Source organism: Monodelphis domestica, chromosome 8 (assembly GCF_027887165.1).
Source record: "Monodelphis domestica isolate mMonDom1 chromosome 8, mMonDom1.pri, whole genome shotgun sequence".
NCBI classification, from domain to species: Eukaryota; Metazoa; Chordata; class Mammalia; order Didelphimorphia; family Didelphidae; genus Monodelphis; species Monodelphis domestica.
The window spans coordinates 44,140,643-44,157,846 of NC_077234.1; the positions used below are offsets into that span (position 1 = coordinate 44,140,643).

Here is a 17,204-nt window from a genome sequence, read left to right on the forward strand (position 1 = left end):
GGATAGGTCTGGCAGACCTCACCCCACTCTGACCTCCCAGCCCCGGGGAGCCCTGTCCCAAGCTAACTGCTGAGCCAAAAGAAGAGGGGGAGTGTAGGGGCAGACTTTTGGGGAGTGAGTGACAGGACAAAAGGAAAGGGTGATAAAGTTTGGGTTGTGGGAACTGTGTTTGAGGAGCTTAAAAATCCTAGCACGTTAGAACTTGGGAGTTGTGTTTCTGTCTGATCCCAATTCTCTAGGTCTGAAGGAACGTTAATCTAACCCCTTTCTTCCTCTTTCCTCCTCCTTTTCCCTTCTTTCTGTCCCCTTCTTCTCTCCCTCCCCCTTTATTTATTAGTTATGCTTCCCTCATTCCTTATTCGAAAGGGACACACTGAAATCCTTCTGATAGGTTCAAAGAAAGGAGAAGGGAAGAGGAGGAGAAAGAGGAATATGGGGATAGGGTTTGTGGCTTTTTTTTTTTTGCTTTTCCTCACTGTTTGAATGGATTAAGAATAGGGCGGGTGGGGGTAGGGCGGGGACGTAGCCAGAAGGGGGGGGGGGGAGGAAGAGGAAGAGCAAGAGAATGAATTAGATATGAGATGAGAGACCTACAATTTCTTAATAATAAAGCTTATATTGGAAGAAAGGGGCATCCCGTCAATTAAGGACTGCATTGGCCTGAAAGTTGGCTGCAATTAGTTTACTAATATTTTTTTAAGCAAGGAAGGAAAGTGAGAGCAAAGATGGTCTTGGGAGGGACAGTACTACTTTCTCAGCCTCTCAGCTCCTTTGCAGAAACCCTAGTGAGATGAGAGAAAGCAAACTAGAGGGACAAATTGGACCTTGGAGCGGGGGCGGGGATGGTGGAAGAGGGGAACCTGTAACCCAGTAGGCCTTGCAGCTAATTCTCTCGGTGGTTCTGGGGAAAGTGCCAACTGGAGGAGAAAGAACGAGGGTGGGTATACCAAATCTCTACGTCCCTTTTCTGAAATACTGATGGGAGCCTCGCATTAAGTGCCCCCCACCCGCCAACACCCTACGGCTCCTCAATCTCCTCCTTCACCCCCTCAACCCCCCAAAATCAATACCAAGTTTGAGGAGGAAAAGCCCAAGGCAGCCACAATGCTGTTTACCCACTTCCTCCGAAAAGGCGTGTGGTGCGACCTGTTGCAGCGAGAGGGATACAAAGGTTTCTTAGTGGCTGGCTGGCTGGCTGTGGGACCCGCCTCCCCCTCCCCCCGGGCCGCCGAAGGCTCCGCGGCGCGGCAGGCCCCGCCCCCTTTCATGCAAAACCAGCCTGAGAGGCTTGTCCTGTGTGGAGGAGCCCGAGCGCGCTGATTGGTCCGGGGAAACCCATTTATTCCCTGACAGCCCCCATCACATGGATGGTTGTCTATTAACTTGTTCAAAAAAGTCTCAGGAGTTGTCAAGGCGGAGAAGAGAGTGTTTGCAAAAGGGGGGAAAGTAGTTCGCTGCCTCTTTAAGACTCGGAGGAGAGAGAACAAGCAAGAAGAGAAGGAGAGAGAGAAAGAGAGAGGGGGAGAAAGCGAAGTTTTGAGCCCCAGGCTCAAAGGAGCGTTTTCTCCCAAATAATAATAACAATAATAACTGCGGCGGCGGCGGCGGCGACAGCAGCAGTAGCAGCGGCAGCGGCAGCAGCAGCAGCAGCAGCAGCAGCAGCAGCAGCAGTAGTCCCAGCCGGTGGAGTTTTTTCTTCCTGATCTTGCCTCCAGTCCGACTTCTTGCTCTGCGTTTTTAATCGCCTCTTGTCTTATTTTGTTGGAGACGCGCGCTCCCGACACCCCCACCCTTCTCCTCCTCCCCTCCTCCCCCTCCCCCCGCCCTCGGGTCCCCTGAAAAGTCTCTCCGGCCCGTCCGGGACGCCCGAGGCCGGCCCGGGGAGGTCGGGGGCCCGCGGAGCGCGCGATCGAGGGAGCGGCACGATGTACAACATGCTGGAGACCGACCTCAAGCCTCCCGGCCCGCAGCAAACTTCGGGGGGCGGCGGCGGCGGCGGTGGCGGTGGTGGCGGCGGCGGCCCCAACTCCACTTCGGCGGGCGGCACGAACCAGAAGAACAGCCCGGACCGCGTGAAGCGGCCCATGAACGCCTTCATGGTGTGGTCCCGCGGGCAGAGGCGCAAGATGGCCCAGGAGAACCCCAAGATGCACAACTCGGAGATCAGCAAGCGACTGGGCGCCGAGTGGAAGCTGCTGTCCGAGGCCGAGAAGCGTCCCTTCATCGACGAGGCCAAGCGGCTGCGCGCCCTGCACATGAAAGAGCACCCGGACTATAAGTACCGGCCGCGCCGGAAAACCAAGACGCTGCTGAAGAAGGACAAATACACGCTGCCCGGCGGCCTGCTGGCACCCGGCGGCAACAGCATGGGCGGCGGCGTCGGCGTCGGGGCAGGCGGCCTGGGCGGTGGCGTCAACCAGCGCATGGACAGCTACGCTCACATGAACGGCTGGAGCAACGGCGGCTACAGCATGATGCAGGAGCAGTTGGGTTACTCGCAGCACCCGGGCCTCAACGCGCACAATGCGGCCGCAGCCGCGGCCGCGGCGGCGGCGGCCGCCCAAATGCAGCCCATGCACCGCTACGACGTGAGCGCCCTGCAGTACAACTCCATGACGAGCTCGCAGACTTACATGAACGGCTCGCCCACCTACAGCAGCATGGCGTACTCGCAGCAGGCCGCCCCCGGCGGCGGCGCTGGCGGAGGCGGCGGTGGCGCCATGGCTCTGGGTTCCATGGGCTCCGTGGTCAAGTCGGAGGCTAGCTCCAGCCCCCCTGTGGTCACCTCTTCGTCGCACTCCAGGGCGCCCTGCCAGGCCGGGGACCTGCGGGACATGATCAGCATGTACCTGCCCAGTGCCGAGGTGCCCGAGCCCGCGGCGCCCAGCAGACTGCACATGTCCCAGCACTACCAGGGCGCGCCGGTGCCGAGCACGGCCATCAACGGCACGCTGCCCCTGTCGCACATGTGAGCCCCGGAGCCCAGCAGGACAGGAACATTTTTTTTAAAGAAAAAGAAAAAAAGACACAAAGAGACTGTATGGCATAGAGAAAGGGGGCCCGCCGCACCACGGGGTGGGAGGGGGGGAAATGCCCCACCACCTACAGCAATGACAACTGCAAAGAACTTACACACACATATACACACACGCACACACAAGACAAAAACAATACAAAAACCTAACAGCCACTGCAACACCGAGAAGAAAACTTTTATTGAGAGATTCCGGACTTCTTTTTGGGGGGGACTATTTTTGTACAGAGAACTTGGGGGAGGGGAAGACAAAAAGGGGGGGCTTGTATAAATCTCTGAAGGGAAGAAAACTACACAAAACTTTTTAAAAAGTTCTAGCGTGGACGGTAGGAGCTTTGCAGAAAGTTTGCAAAAGTCTTTACCCATAATATTTAGAGCTAGTCTCCAAGTGACGACGAAAAAAAATGTTTTAATATTTGCAAGCAACTTTTGTACAGTATTTATCGAGATAAACATGGCAATCAAAATGTCCATTGTTTCTAATCTGAAAATTTGCCAATATTTTTCAAAAGAGAGTCTTCTTGCAGAATTTCCGATCACTGCAACTGGAATTTGGGGCAGTTGCAAACGAGAGAGGAGGGAATTTCAATTTGGACATTTTAATTGTTTAGAATCGTACAAAAGGAGAAAAAAGGTTAGAATACTTGCAAAAAACCATTTCCGTGGTTTTCTATAAAAGGGCAAACGTCTTGGTTTTTTTTTTTTTACTTGTTTAAAAAAAGGCAAAAGCTGGCCCCTCCATGCAGGCTGCCACAGCTGGTAATTTATAATAGCATTTATTTCCAAACTTTTCGTTCTGTTTCAATTTGAACACAAATGAAAAAACAAAACAAAAAAAAAGGCGAGAGCGACCTGAAATTACTGTGTTTGAAATATTTTCTTATGGTTTGTAATATTTCTGTAAATTGTGATATTTACGGTTTTTTTTTCCTCCCTCATTTTCGGTAGTTGTATTTTAAAAACTCGGCTGACCCTGTGTTTCTTTAAACCAGTCTGCCGAGGGTCCATGTACATATATTTGAACTAATCCCGTCCTTATAACAGGTACATTTTCAACTTAAGTTTTTATTCCATTATGCACAGTTTGAGATAATAAATTTTTGAAATATGGACACTGAAATTCCATTTGCGTCTTGGATTTCTTTGGAGAAGACAATGGCGTTGTTTGGAAGCGCCTGGGGGAACTAACCAGGCTCCTAAAATGGCCTTAGCAAAAACAACACAAGGTGTCCACTGTCAGGCACCAGGGTCCTGCAAATGCAAAATAGGCACTAAATAAGGGAGTTTCAGTGCTTAGCTAACTGAACAAGGAATCTGGACCGCTTTGCGGGTTGTCCGTTTTAGGTAAATCAGGAGATGCCAGTGACCCGGACCTTCGTAAAGCCAGGTCTCCATCTTTAGCAGATTATAGTGGGGGGGGGGGGACGGGATGACGGGGACGTGTGCACTTTTAGTGATTTAGAACACTTGTTGCAGTGCAGAGGACAAGGAGACAGGCTTGCTCTGCCTCTCTTCCTGATGGTCAGCCTTAGACTATGGATGTGTTGTTGGGTAGAGAGGCAAGTAGCCAGGAAAAGTGGCCAGAGACGATGGGCCCAAAGGCAGAAGCTGGGCGGGCTGTTGGGCTATGTTTTGTTTTAGCCTAGTTCATGGTGCACTGGTCTTTGGGAAGGTGAAGTATATTTAGAGGGACAAACGGTGTCTCTTTGTGTCAGAATAATTGGAAACTGGATGTTGAAAGTGCTGATGTGTGTGAGGGGGGGGGGGGTGTCTCTGGCCCTGCTATTGTCTGAGGAAAACAAGTGGTTTGTTTCTTTTGTTCGGAATTCCATAAACTTTCTCCTCTCTCCCCTCATAGAGAGGAGAGGCCAGAGAGGACCAGTTGTAAACCGTGCTGCTTATCACAGCTGGGGTTTTTATTTATTTTTCTTTCTATCTCCCTCCCTATCTCTGTCCGGATCCTTCTTTAAATTGCCAGCGCGGGTCGGAGACTGTAACCCCAATTCGGATAATGTCTCCAGCCAAGGAGCATCCAGGCAGCCACCATTTGAAGGAAGAAACCAGCCGTCTCTGAGCTTTGCTTTGTCGGGTCTGTGTAAGTAATCATATTTAGCATTGCAGTGGTTGATGCCCCTGTTGCCGGTGTCAATGCCTTGCTGTGCCCTAGAGCTGGCAGCGTTTGGCCCTGGGCCCCGTTGCATTAGGGAGCGAAGGAGAGGGTCCTTGGGCCCTGGACTTTGTCTAGGACCAGACGAGACCGAGCCTTTTCTGGTTGGAGCTTTGGAGAAGTAGTGAGGGGCTAGAAAGGACTTCCCAACCACGTGTGCCCCAAACTGATCAAGATTAAGGTTATTGAGGAAAGCGTGCCAAACGAATAGGAACTTTGCCGTTAGTGTTAGCTTAAAAATTTTTTTAAAGTGGCTTTCTTTATCAACTTTATATTGAAGACAGCTCCGTGTGCTCCCGTGGAGCTGGGATTGGGGAACTGTCTCAACCTGGTCTCCAATTGGGCTCCAGAGAGCCGACTAATATTGAGATTTGAGCAGTATGCAGCTGGTAGGATTGCGCCTTCTTAGTTACAAAGCAAACTTGTGTCCAGCAGCCAAGGTTCTTAGTGCCACTGTCTTAGGGGTGGAGGAGAGAACCGAGCGGTGCGGGGGGGGGGGGGGGGGAAGTGCGCTGCTGGCGACCGATATAAATGCATCTTGTGGGGTGCCCGAGTTTTTCCCCTTCGGGGGCCTAAACCGAAAAGTTAAAAGCTAGGAACTAGACTCTGGATTTGAGCTCTCCCTCTTCCTATGGACATATTTTAGGGTTCAGATATGCGCCCGTTTGTGAGCTCCTTACCCTTTCTGGACAATGCTGTTCTAGGGCAGACGAATTATTATTCCAGTTCCTACCCTGGGCGAGGCATTTTTTTTTTCTAATTAATGCAGAGACTCTGAAAGAATTTCTCGGAGCTGCCCGGCTTTTGTAATGCATATAGGATTATTCACGTGGTGATGAGCACGTTTGCCTGCCCTTGATGGCACATATGAATAAAAGAAAACTTTGAATAAAGATCCAAACGATCTTGCCATCCATCAAGGAAAAAGATGCAAGAGATTTGAGCCTGGCGTCGGCACTTTTTTTAAATAAAAGAACTTTTTAAAAATGCATCCATATATGCATATAGATTGCATACATATATTTGTATGTGTGTACTGTAGTGCACTTTTAAAAAACCCACTTAAACAGGAGACACTCAGCCCTTAAGCTACTTACTGCCGCCTGCGACTTTTTGTTGACGAATTACCGGGGTTCAGCTATTTTGAATGGGGAAAAGAGATTGGGGTGGGGCAACAGAAGAGAATTTTGCAAGGTTGGACTAGATGAAGCGATTGTTCCTTGTCTGCCAAAACAACAATAAATGTCCCCCTTCCAAAGGCATGTCCTTGAACCGAGAGAAACTAAAAGCCTTTCCTATGAATTTAAATTCTCTCTTCCATTAAAAAAAATCACCCCCCCCCCAAAAAAAAACAAAGTCTGGGATGAATTTCAATTTTTATTTTCCTGGATTAAATGTCTCCATGGAGTGACATTCCAAAACTACTTTTTAAATTATTTTCTTTCTTGAAATCTGGTTTTTCTACGGGAAGAAGGGATCAGGGAACCTTACTTGCACTGGCTATCTTCCTTGGGTTTGAAGTTGCACAGGATTTCCTTAACCCAAGGAGGAGAATAGAATTGGGGGAAAGTGGAATCTGGTTTGAGATGCTCGTTCAGTTTCTGGGCAAGTGAGTGGATTTTTGCTGTTGTCATTAACCTCCTACTCTGGAGTCCTTGTGAACCCTAGGATAACACCATCCTTTCCCTTGTGAACGTTTCTTTCTTTCTTTCTTTCTTTTTTTTTCCTCGCCCGCAAGCGTCCTTTAAAGACAGGGTGTTAAAATATTTTGTTGAACTGGAGAGGTAGATTAGCAGGGTTTCTTGCCAAAGCTGGGAAGCTGGTGTTACAGGCGGTCCCTGGGGGACATGGCTCACATTAACAGCGAAATGCGTATTTGACAAGGGCTCATTCTGAGGTATTATTACTTCGAACTGGTCCCTACTGGACTTTCCGAGGGGTCAGAGAGCAGCGCTGCAATTAATTATTTAGCCTGCTCCTAGATTTGCTTGTAATCGTTGAACTTATTTCGAGAACTGACACATGCTTCCAGGCGGGGATCTCTGGAGGCTCTCGTTTTCCAGGCAGCCATGCAACCCAGGCCCTGACAGCTCAGAGTTAAGCTGGGCTTTTTTTTTTTTTTTAAATCTAACCTGTTCCCCGGCTAGAGCGCAGTGCCAGGCTCCTTTTCTCCAGTCCAACTCCTACCCGTAGTGGGGAGAGAATTCCGCGGGGAGGACCTGCCTGGCAAGTCTCCTTCCAGGTTTCGAGCGGGGCAGAGCATGGGGGCCAGGGACTGGGCGAGGAGGACTCTAGAGATCCTGCAGGTGGTGGGATGGGGTGAGGGTGGGGGTGGGGGGTCTCCAAGGCTACAGGCTACTTGCCGAGAGGTGAGACTGGACTGACCTGCTTCCTCCTGCTTCCTTCTAATTGCCAAACTGGGGTCGGGCGGTTCTTTAGGGTGCTCCGAAAAAAAAAAAAAACGAGGAGTGAGATTAGGTGACAATATATGTTGAATGAAGAAGAGATAAGCTGGGGGGGGGGGGTGCAAAACCGTAATTACAAACCCAATTCATTCAGCTTTTCAGGACTTTTGTTGTGGGAGCGCCATTGACGGCTTTCGAGCTGCCAGTTTTCTTACATTAAAAAGGAGAGCTCAACGCCTCAGGGGGACCAGCCGGCTGAACCGCTTAACTGCATAGTGATGGGGTCCTCATTTGGAGCCTTTACAAGGGGGAAATTAAACAGACCCTTTGTACGCTCCCGGGTTTACTTTTCAATTGCTGACAGTTTATAGCTAACTGCTCGGAGATGGGGGTTTGATTGTGTAGAGATCGCCTGCTAGTTAGTGCCACAGCTATTTATTTTTTTCTGCTCCACTTATTTGTTTATTTATCCATTCATTTATCTCACTATCTGGTGTAATTTAAGAACCGTTCATCCTTCTCTTCACCCCCCCCCATTCTATTCCCTTCACCGTATCACCACCTCCCCAGCTCTCCCTCGAGTCTCGGGAATTTCTGGAGGTGGTCTGCCACGTTTTGCTTTTAAAAACCAAGTACACTTTGAGCAGCTACAACAGAAAAGTGAATCCTCCTCTTCCCTTTCGTTTTCTCTCCCTTTCCATTCCTAGAACCCCAAGTTTAAAAAAAAATCCTTTTCCTCTCACCTTTGGGTCTTCCTGAATTTCTTTGCAATGGAATTTAAATGAGGGACTCAGAGCTCCCTTGAGGCCCCTGGGACTTGGTGGGTATATGTGGGAGAGAAGGGGGAGAGGGAACAAGAAGTCAAGCATCTTGTCCTCCCCCTTCTGTAGGGGTTGGAGGTTCGTTCAATGATGACTAGGCCTGTTTGAGCCAGACTGAATAGAAGACAGCCTGTGTGAGTTCTCAAGTCTTTCTGCCCTGCTTATTCTTTAACCTTTGGTAGGGTAAAGTGTCCCTGCTTAAGTTGTTGAAGGAGAAGGAAGCCCAGAGAGGTACTCCTCAATGGTAATGAGTAACCTGGTATAGTGAAATAGAGTGGGAGATGGAAGAGTTTTTCTTCTATGCTGACTGGCCTGCCTGCCCTCTTAGGCAGTTTGGAAATGCCTATAGCTGATCTTGAATTTCTCTTGGTTTCAGGAGGGAAAACTTTTACAACTTTCTTGCAAGTGCAAAGCAAGACAGGGAAAGAGACCCCTCTTCCCACCCCCATGTCCCATTTCTAATCCCTGCCCTTCTCAGGTCCATCAGATTGTTTGCTTTCAGTTTTCAGTCAGCTGGAATGATTTACTTCTGAATTATAGATTACTTCTGATATGTTTTTTTTTTAATGATTCAAGCTTTTCTCTCTTTGATATTAAACAGGTGGGGGAACAGGTGAAGCTGAGCTTTTTAGGTAGGGTATAGAACCTTCCTATGTTCACATGTTCAAACACCTTTTCTTGGTTTGTGGGCTGACAATCTTTAGGATTCCTGGAACTCCTGGTCCTCAGGTTCTTTTCAAAATAACCCCTCTTGGCACAAAGACTGTAGATGTTCTGATTTTGAAGGACAGCTTCAACACCAAGAACTTCTCAGGTTTTCAGATGTTATTGATCTATACCACAACTGCCCTGCTTTTAGAGTAGTATTGGGGTGGGTTGAGATGCTTACCTGGTTTTGAAGCCAGTATACTTGTTGATATACTGCAGTCCTACCCTTCTGGGCCTCAGCCTACATAGTTCCCAAGTCCTGCCTTCTCACCTACCTATGGAATGAAGAAAAATGATTCTCTGGAGGTGTGCTTTGGAGCCAGATTCATTCCTTTGCTGTTGAGGTAGTTGCTTGTCCCAGATATCACTGGCCCCTGACTGGGGAGAATTAACTAGTTAACAAAAAAGGGTTTCCCAAGTTCCCCCCTTCTCAAACATTCCCATCTGCATTGGGCTGGTGTGAGGGGTCAACTTTAGGGTGCTCCCTCAGGCAGCCTAGCCACTTAAAACAAATTCTATATTCAGCATTCACTCTTGTGACCAAAGCCCTACAATCCTGAAAAGGATGGACTCTAGAGCCTCTTTGGTCATAGCCCAGCGTTGTCTTCCCTGAACTTCTGACTTCCCTAGGGCCCACTCCTTTGGTCTACCCTCTTTTGCTTGCATTGTGATCCCCCAAATCTGTGGTGGTTAGTGTTTAGGAGAAAAGCCAGAAAAGGCAAAACTTGAATTTAACCGCACTGGGATCTTTCCCTGCCTATTGATTCTTTTAAGGCTGTTAGTGAAAAATCTTTTCATTCCTAAACTCCTAGGCTCTGGAATCATGATCTAGGGCCTGTTTAGAATAAGGGTCCTGAAACTAGACCTTTCTGGCCCACTCATATGTAAGGCTGGAAGGGACAGAGGCTGCTGATTTGGGTTCAGTGGAGAAGGGAGGCTCCTAGATGATTTTCCTCTTCCAATCTTGTCCCCCAAGACAAAACCTAACCAGGTGGTCCCTGAGATGGGGCTGTTAGCTCAGGTGTCCAGGGCCCCTTGCTACCACCTGCTTCCTCTCTTGTCCGATTAGATCCTGGAAGCCTGGACCAGAGACAAGTCCAGGTTGGACACCTTCCTCTCCTTTCCTTCAGCGTTTTCTTTCTCCCACTGCTATTCCCAGCTCGGGTATTTCCTTCCTATGAGAAATAATAAACGCATTAAAAGGAGCCTAGGCCAATTCGGGCAGAGGGCCCTTATCGCCAGCGGCCAGGCCCCGCACAGCCCCAGTCCCCCCCAGCCCCAGTCCGTGACGTCACCGGCGCGGCTTGACGGCCAGCGAGTTATGGAATTCTTTATTTTAGCTAACATAACAACAGCGAAATAGACCCGGCTGCCTGGGAAAACGAATGTGGCCTCACTGCCATCACTTCGCAGTCTTCCTGAGCCGCTCCTTGCCTTCAACGGAGGAGATACGAGGACCCAGATAGTTACCAGCCACCTAAACCCGAGAAGTCCCACACCCACACTCATGAACACCCACCGAGGCACTGAATCCTGTTTGCCAAAGCAGTACAGATCCACCATCCAGCCGTTCTCCGAGCATTTGGAATTTGTTGTGGGATCTGTTTGGGTGCCTTTATGTTTTTGTTTACATATGCTTTGTTTGGAGACGCCCAACAAATGGGGAGGGGGGGTGGAATTCTTTAAGAACAGAAAAACAGTGTTGTGTCTGCTGTGGGTTTGGGGAGGTGGCTGTAAGGACTGGCTCTCCTACCGAGGAGTTTGCTAAATTAAAGGCTTAGATGGTTCCTGCTTGGGGTAGATTTGAGAGCAGGTTGGATCCCTTTGCACTGCCCCTCCACCTACCTCATCCCGGGTCCCTAGATCAGAGATTTTTGTGACGTTTTAAAATGTGCCTTTTCCTAAAAGCCAAATTGGGGGGGGGGGGGGAACGGCATTTAATTAAACCTTAGAATAGATGCAAGTTAGCTAGCAATTGAAAAATTTTTGGCAAGAAGTAAATCAGAAATGGGGAGAAGGTTGGGGAAATGTTATGGGGAGATGGAATGAACCTTACTTTCCATCACCCCTCCCTTTAATTTTCCATATCAAAAATTTAGTTTAAAGTGTTTTGAATTCAGAGTGTGCTGAGAAGGGTCTGGAAATCTCTGTCCTGTACTTTGAGAACTTGGGAGATGAGCAGAATTGGTAATGATGCGGTGCGAACGTGGGTGCGGGTGCTTCACTCTGCATGCAGTTCAATTGGCAGGGGTTCATACTCAGGTCGGATGGAGTATCACAGTCAAAAGACCCAAAGCTGGGCTTATTATGTAAGGCTCCTGCTTTATTGAGACTGCAAAATCCCAGGGCAAGTTTTTTTCCTTCCCTTCTCTAGCTTCCTCCTTTCTCCTCCCCCTCTTCGGGAAAGAGCAGCATCCTTAAGAGACCAGTTCCCTGATGGGATTATGTTTATCTTAACTCCAGTTGAGCTGGGTGCACAGGCTCATCAACTATTTTTTTTCTTCCCCAACACTGGAACCACTTTTCAGTGTTAAATGGGTGCCCGGACATCCTGGAATCCAAGATGGCAAAAATCACCCTGGAGCATATGGGGCCTGCCATAATTGAGAGAAAATTGATTTAAATGTTTCCATAACACTTCAGGGAAAGAGTTATCCTTCCTCTCTCCTCTCCTCATTAGCAAGTTGGTTTCCTAGCAGGAATTATGAATGTCCTTCAACCACTGATGATGGCATAAATCAGTTGCTTTCTCCCCTCTCACCTTGAAGTCCTTTCCAGAGCCCAACTTCAGGCTGGCTGGGAGAACTGTCTGACTGCCTTAGGCTCCTTGTCTCTTACTGCAGGAGTCCTCATGTGAAGGTCTGGTACCCTTCTAGAAGTGCAAAGAGGCAAGAGGCTAAAAGAGGGAGGATTATAAGGTTAGGGAGATGAGCTCCAAAAGGAGTTGCAAATATCAAGTATTGTAAGATTTTTTTTTTTCTGTCACTGACTGGCAATACTCATTTTTATGTGTGTGTTGGTGTGAAAAGCAGGAAGAAATGTAATGAATTGAGCGCTGTCAGAGACGTCTTCTATTTGAACAATCTACGATGTGAATGGCAGGAACTCCCTGATCCAGTGCAGGTGCAGTAGAAATGGGGAAGGGGAGGAGGGGGACGCTCTCTCTGTTCAGTCAGAAAAGCCCCATTCTCTACAATAGACCACACACTGCCAGCCAGCGTGGCAGCGACTCACACTCGCAGCCTTGCTTCCCCCCTCCATCGTTCAGAGTTCACAAAGTGGCCATAGAGCCCTCTTTCGTTAGGGTCTTTAATAAACCTTTCCTGGCTGTCGTGGCCAACCTCAAAATGTGCTAAGTTCCACTTGGGACCAACTACTTGAGATCCCAGTTTTGGGGTATATATGTGTGTATGGAGGTATCACATGGGGGAAGGGGCCAGAGGGAGACATGTAAAGTTAGTGGTAGCCTCTCTTCCTCTCCACCCCAACCCCCAACTATCCTCAGAGACACAAGAGCCCTGGAGCAGTCAGAGCTACAAGTCAGAAATGGTAAACAACACAGATTACCTAGAAATTGCATAGGCTTTTACATTCTGCAAGTTGGAGCCTCAAAAACCCATTAAATATTTTAAGGCAGCCCATTGGCAAATTATAGCAGTAGATCCCAGCTTTTCTATGGCTCAGTGAAGTTTGCAAAATAGTTTCAAAGCCAATCAATCCTTGAAAGTAAGAAACTGCAAATAGCAATAATGGCATTTCCATAGCATTTTCAAGTTTGCAAAGACATATACCTGTATTAGTTCATGTAAATTACACGACCTCTTGGAAGTTGCAGATTAGAAAACAAAAATAATAGTAACAATAATCTAGGGATGCTTGATATTTCTATAGCCCTTTAAGGTTTGCAAAGCTCTTTTAAAACACTGTCTCATCTAAACCTCACAACAGTCTTGTGGGAGTAGATACTATAGGATTAAAATGCTTAGCTGGTTGGTTGTTGTACAGGGTTTTTGTTGGTGTGTTGTTTTGTTTTTGTTTTTGTTTTTTTTACGGGGACGACAATATTTTTCTAACTGTTCTCATTTGAGAATCACTCTTAGATTTTATTCCTCTCCGTGAGTGGGTTAATCAGGCCCGTGGAGGTATATTAATCTTGTAGAAGTGGAATTCTCTCCCCTTTTGGAATTAGCTATTAATGGGGAAGGGGACATCAATCGTTGTTTTTTGTTTGGGGCTTTTTTTTTTAAGCCCCTGGGCTAGTGGCTGGTGGAGCAGGAAGGACGCCAAGTTTGCCAGCCCTTGCCAACTCCCCCCTGGGCAGCTTCCTGGGCTGGGGCCTCCTTGGGAAGACAAACACATTTTCCAATTGGGAGCTTCGAAGGGCCCGCCACCGTTCCACTTGATTACTTGAATTTTTAACTCAGGATTATTCCACGAGGCAGGGAAGCTCTTCCTACTTCTGGCTGGAAGGTTCTGGTTGAGTTAGCCCTCCTTCTTCCCTCCCTTCCTCTTCCCCACCCTTCTCTGCCCTGATTGCCCTCCTAAGGAACTATTTAGCCAGGAAGGGGAGGGGAGGGAAGTGGGGCTGGGTCCCGGAGCTCCTGCTCCCCCCCACCCCCCTCCCAGTCTCAGAGGCTGCCACAGCCCTCACCCTGGCCGCTTGGGCTTCCCCCTGGCTCCTCCTGCGAGCAGCAGATTATCCCCCTTCGCCTGAATCTGCTGATGCATCGCACCGGGGAAAATAGCTCTGTGTTTGCTTATGAAAACTCATGTAACCGTACAAGTTTTTCTACACGGTAACAAATAGCATCAACTTCTGAGGCCCCTGAGTGAAACCATTATTTGCCTGAATACCGTTAAACTGAGGGGAGGGGGATGGGACGCTAGCAGGCCAAGTGATTACTGTTGGTGTAAGCGCCTGGTAGCTTGTCAGCTGCTCTGGGCTGAGACACCCCCCACACCCCCACCCAAGGGATCCCTGTCTTTTGGGGGCTGGGAGCCAAGTGGATTTTTTTTACAGCAAGGAAGAGGGAAAGGGGATGGAAGACTGACAAAGGACCATATTCAGTGGCAGATTTTTTTATTCCAATAAAGAAAGAAACGGGCTTTTTCGTAGTATCTGGACTCTTTGCTTGATCTGGGTCCCTTGGTGTGACTCTAAATCATTTGACCACAGGACCCAGGCTTATTTCCAGCTGAAGCTGGAAGAGGACCCCCCTCCACCTGGAGCTTAGCGGGAGCCGCTTCCTTTCCTCCATGAGGAATGCACAGGATGGGGTGGGGTGGGGTGGGGTAGGGGTCTGAGCCACACTTCACCCAGGTTCTCAGTCTGTCCTTACCTCCTGGCTTGCCAGTCAGGAAGACGCTACCCACCTTCTCGCAGACCACTGGCGTCCCTTTTCCCTTCCCCTCCCCCCTTCCAGCCCAACCCTCCGCTGCTACCTGATAGCTAGCCTCCGCATCCTCTGTACACACCCATCATTAATCCTCCTTAGCAAAGCCCTCAGTCGGTACTCATGGGGCAGCTCCAACCTATTTAGATTGCCTTGGTTGGTTGCACAAATTTAAGTGGGCAAAGAGTTATAAACCTAATAACCTAGAGAGAGAGAGGAAAATGAGAATGAATATGATTTGATTAGAGAAGATGAGAAATATACTGGGGGTGTTAGGATACAGCCTTCATCACCCCGGCTGTTAAACTTCAGGCTTTGGAGACAGGGAACTTAAATGCAAACACAGACGCTTGCACACACACAGATCCCAGGCTAAGAAGAGGCAGCCGCTACTAGAACGCTGCTGGGCTATTCCAGGAAGAATGAATGGTTCCTGGGTAGAGAACAGCCGAAAGACAGGAGAGGACGAATAAATGGTTTTCTTAGCTAGAGATTCCTTGAGAAATGTGCCCATCGGAGCGGATAGTGGACCCTTAGCTTCTTCTGAGCGCCTTGTCTTTGAGCTTTCTCCCAGAACCCCAGGGGCTCGCCCCTTCGGGACTGGCGCTAGAGCCACTGGTGCTGCCCTCGCTCCCTTGCTCACTGCAGCTCCCCCGGTCCCCGCTTCACTTTTTTTTTTAAACGCTCGCATATTGTTTGATTACTAATTCGAGTTAATATGATCTTTATGGCAACATAACAGTGGGTAATTGGCCCTTTTTTCCGCGCAACAATGTAAATCACAATCGCTTTATTATTTAATAACGTCAAACGCTTCGTTGGATTGGCCCCGACCGAGAAGACCTTTTCTTTCTCGGCAGTGTTGTGGGGGAAGAACAATGCCGGTCTAATTGTGGGGATTTCATAAGCTGGCTCCCGTAAGTGAGCAGCTCCAAGATGGACCTTCCAGCAGATGTGGGCCAGGCCCCCTCCTCCAGCATATACAGTCCCAAACATTCACACATGTATAGTCACACGCACGCACACACACACAACGACAAAGCACTCAGAATTCCAAAGACACAATAACACACAAAGCACAGTCACACTACACTGTCTCACACACAGTCACAGACATTGAAACACAAGGCAACAATAGTCACACTCAGTCACAAACACTGTCAGTAACTGTCATACCCATACACAGAGCCCACGATATTTACGCAGGCCATAATGTTCACACACACAAACTAAGATACTTCATTAGAAAATAGGTGTTTTCTTTCCTTTATTCTGTCCTTTCTTCCTCTTCTCGTTTTCTTTTTCTTTCTTTTCCCATTTCTTCATCATCTTTTTTCCCTTTTCTTCTTTTTCTGTTTCTTTTGTTTACCCCTTTTCTTCCTTTTTTCCTTCCTTTTCTTTTTCTTTCTTCCTTTCCCTGACTTTCTTTCCTTCTTTCCTATTTTCTTTCTTTCTCTCCCATTTCTTTCCCTTGTCTTTGTTTCATTCTCTTTTTCTTGATTTCTTCTCAGATCCTAGCAACAACCTAAATCTTCCAGGAGTAAACACATCCCCTCCCCAGGGTTGTTCACCAGGGCTCATCCCCTTCTGAGCACTTTAGTTTAAAATCTTCAGAAGCCAATTAGGGTAGCTAGCATCATTCACAACACCTAAACTTTTCCTTCATTTATTAATTTAATTATTTATTTTTACGGGACACCAAGGAGTAAGCCTGGCAGATTTTTCCTTTTCTTTCTAGTTCTTTTCTTTTCCCTTTTAACATTTTAAGTGATTCCCCCAACTCCATTCCAGACCTAGGAATATGTGCATGCCTGCCTATCCTGGGCAGTCCCTCAGAGGGGGATACCAGAGTTTTGCAAGTTTTACAAGAGGTATTCTTTTGCAAATTGGGGGAGGGGGAACAGACCTAGTCAGCCCTAAGACCCCTGCAGACACAGGAGACTGGAAGGAGAGGGGGGATCCTCTGGGTCCACAGTTAGATGACCAGAGGAAGGTCAGGCCTGGATGATGAAATCTGTCTTCAAATCATCAATGCTAAGGAGCCCCATCTCTCAGAACTGCCTGCCTTCAAGGGTCATGGAGGTTCTTATGAGTGTCCAAATTCTTTCCAGTTTGTACTGACCATCATTTAGTATTCATATCTAGCAGTCACATAGGTCTGGTTAAGGGGTTTGGGAATGAGGTTCCCCACACACACTTCTTTTATTTACATTTAAATGAACTGGGTGAAGCCAGAAACTTGAGCTTGGCTCTATTTCCCGGAAAGCTGCCCTCCCACCTCATTTCTAACAAGAAATGTGAACATGGTGGCTCTTTCACTACTGATTCCCTTCCCCTAGTGTCACAACCTATCTCTGAAGCAGATGCCATCCCTGGATGGATTTTAAAATACATACTCCCTTCTTCCTCATCCTCATTTTGCTCTTTGTATTAATTTTGAAAGCAGAATTTTTAACTTTCCCCCATACATACATCTCCTTCTCTTTCTAAAAGAGCAAAATGAGGAGGAGGTGGTGGCAATAGGGGAACCCTTTCCCTAAAAGTATTATTCGAGGAAAAGGAATTATTTAGAAAACTTTCATCCCCAAGAGTTGGGGACAGTGTTATTCTTCCGCCTGCTCTTGTTGGCTTTCCCCGGAGCCTTAGACAATGCGGGCTTTGACTGGCTCCAGCTTC

General features: G+C 48.1%; 1 protein-coding gene and 1 long non-coding RNA gene across 5 annotated transcripts in view; both read left to right on the forward strand.

The window, feature by feature from the left end:
• LOC103106337 (uncharacterized) overlaps positions 1-17,204 on the forward strand; it is a 610,021-nt gene that overhangs the window by 568,532 nt on the left and 24,285 nt on the right. The gene's annotated exons all lie outside the window — the stretch shown is intronic.
• On the forward strand, positions 1,296-4,154 carry SOX2 (SRY-box transcription factor 2). Its single transcript, XM_001368783.5, has one exon. The coding sequence runs from the start codon at positions 1,926-1,928 to the stop codon at positions 2,970-2,972; it is 1,047 nt and encodes a 348-aa protein (XP_001368820.2). The 5' UTR covers positions 1,296-1,925; the 3' UTR covers positions 2,973-4,154.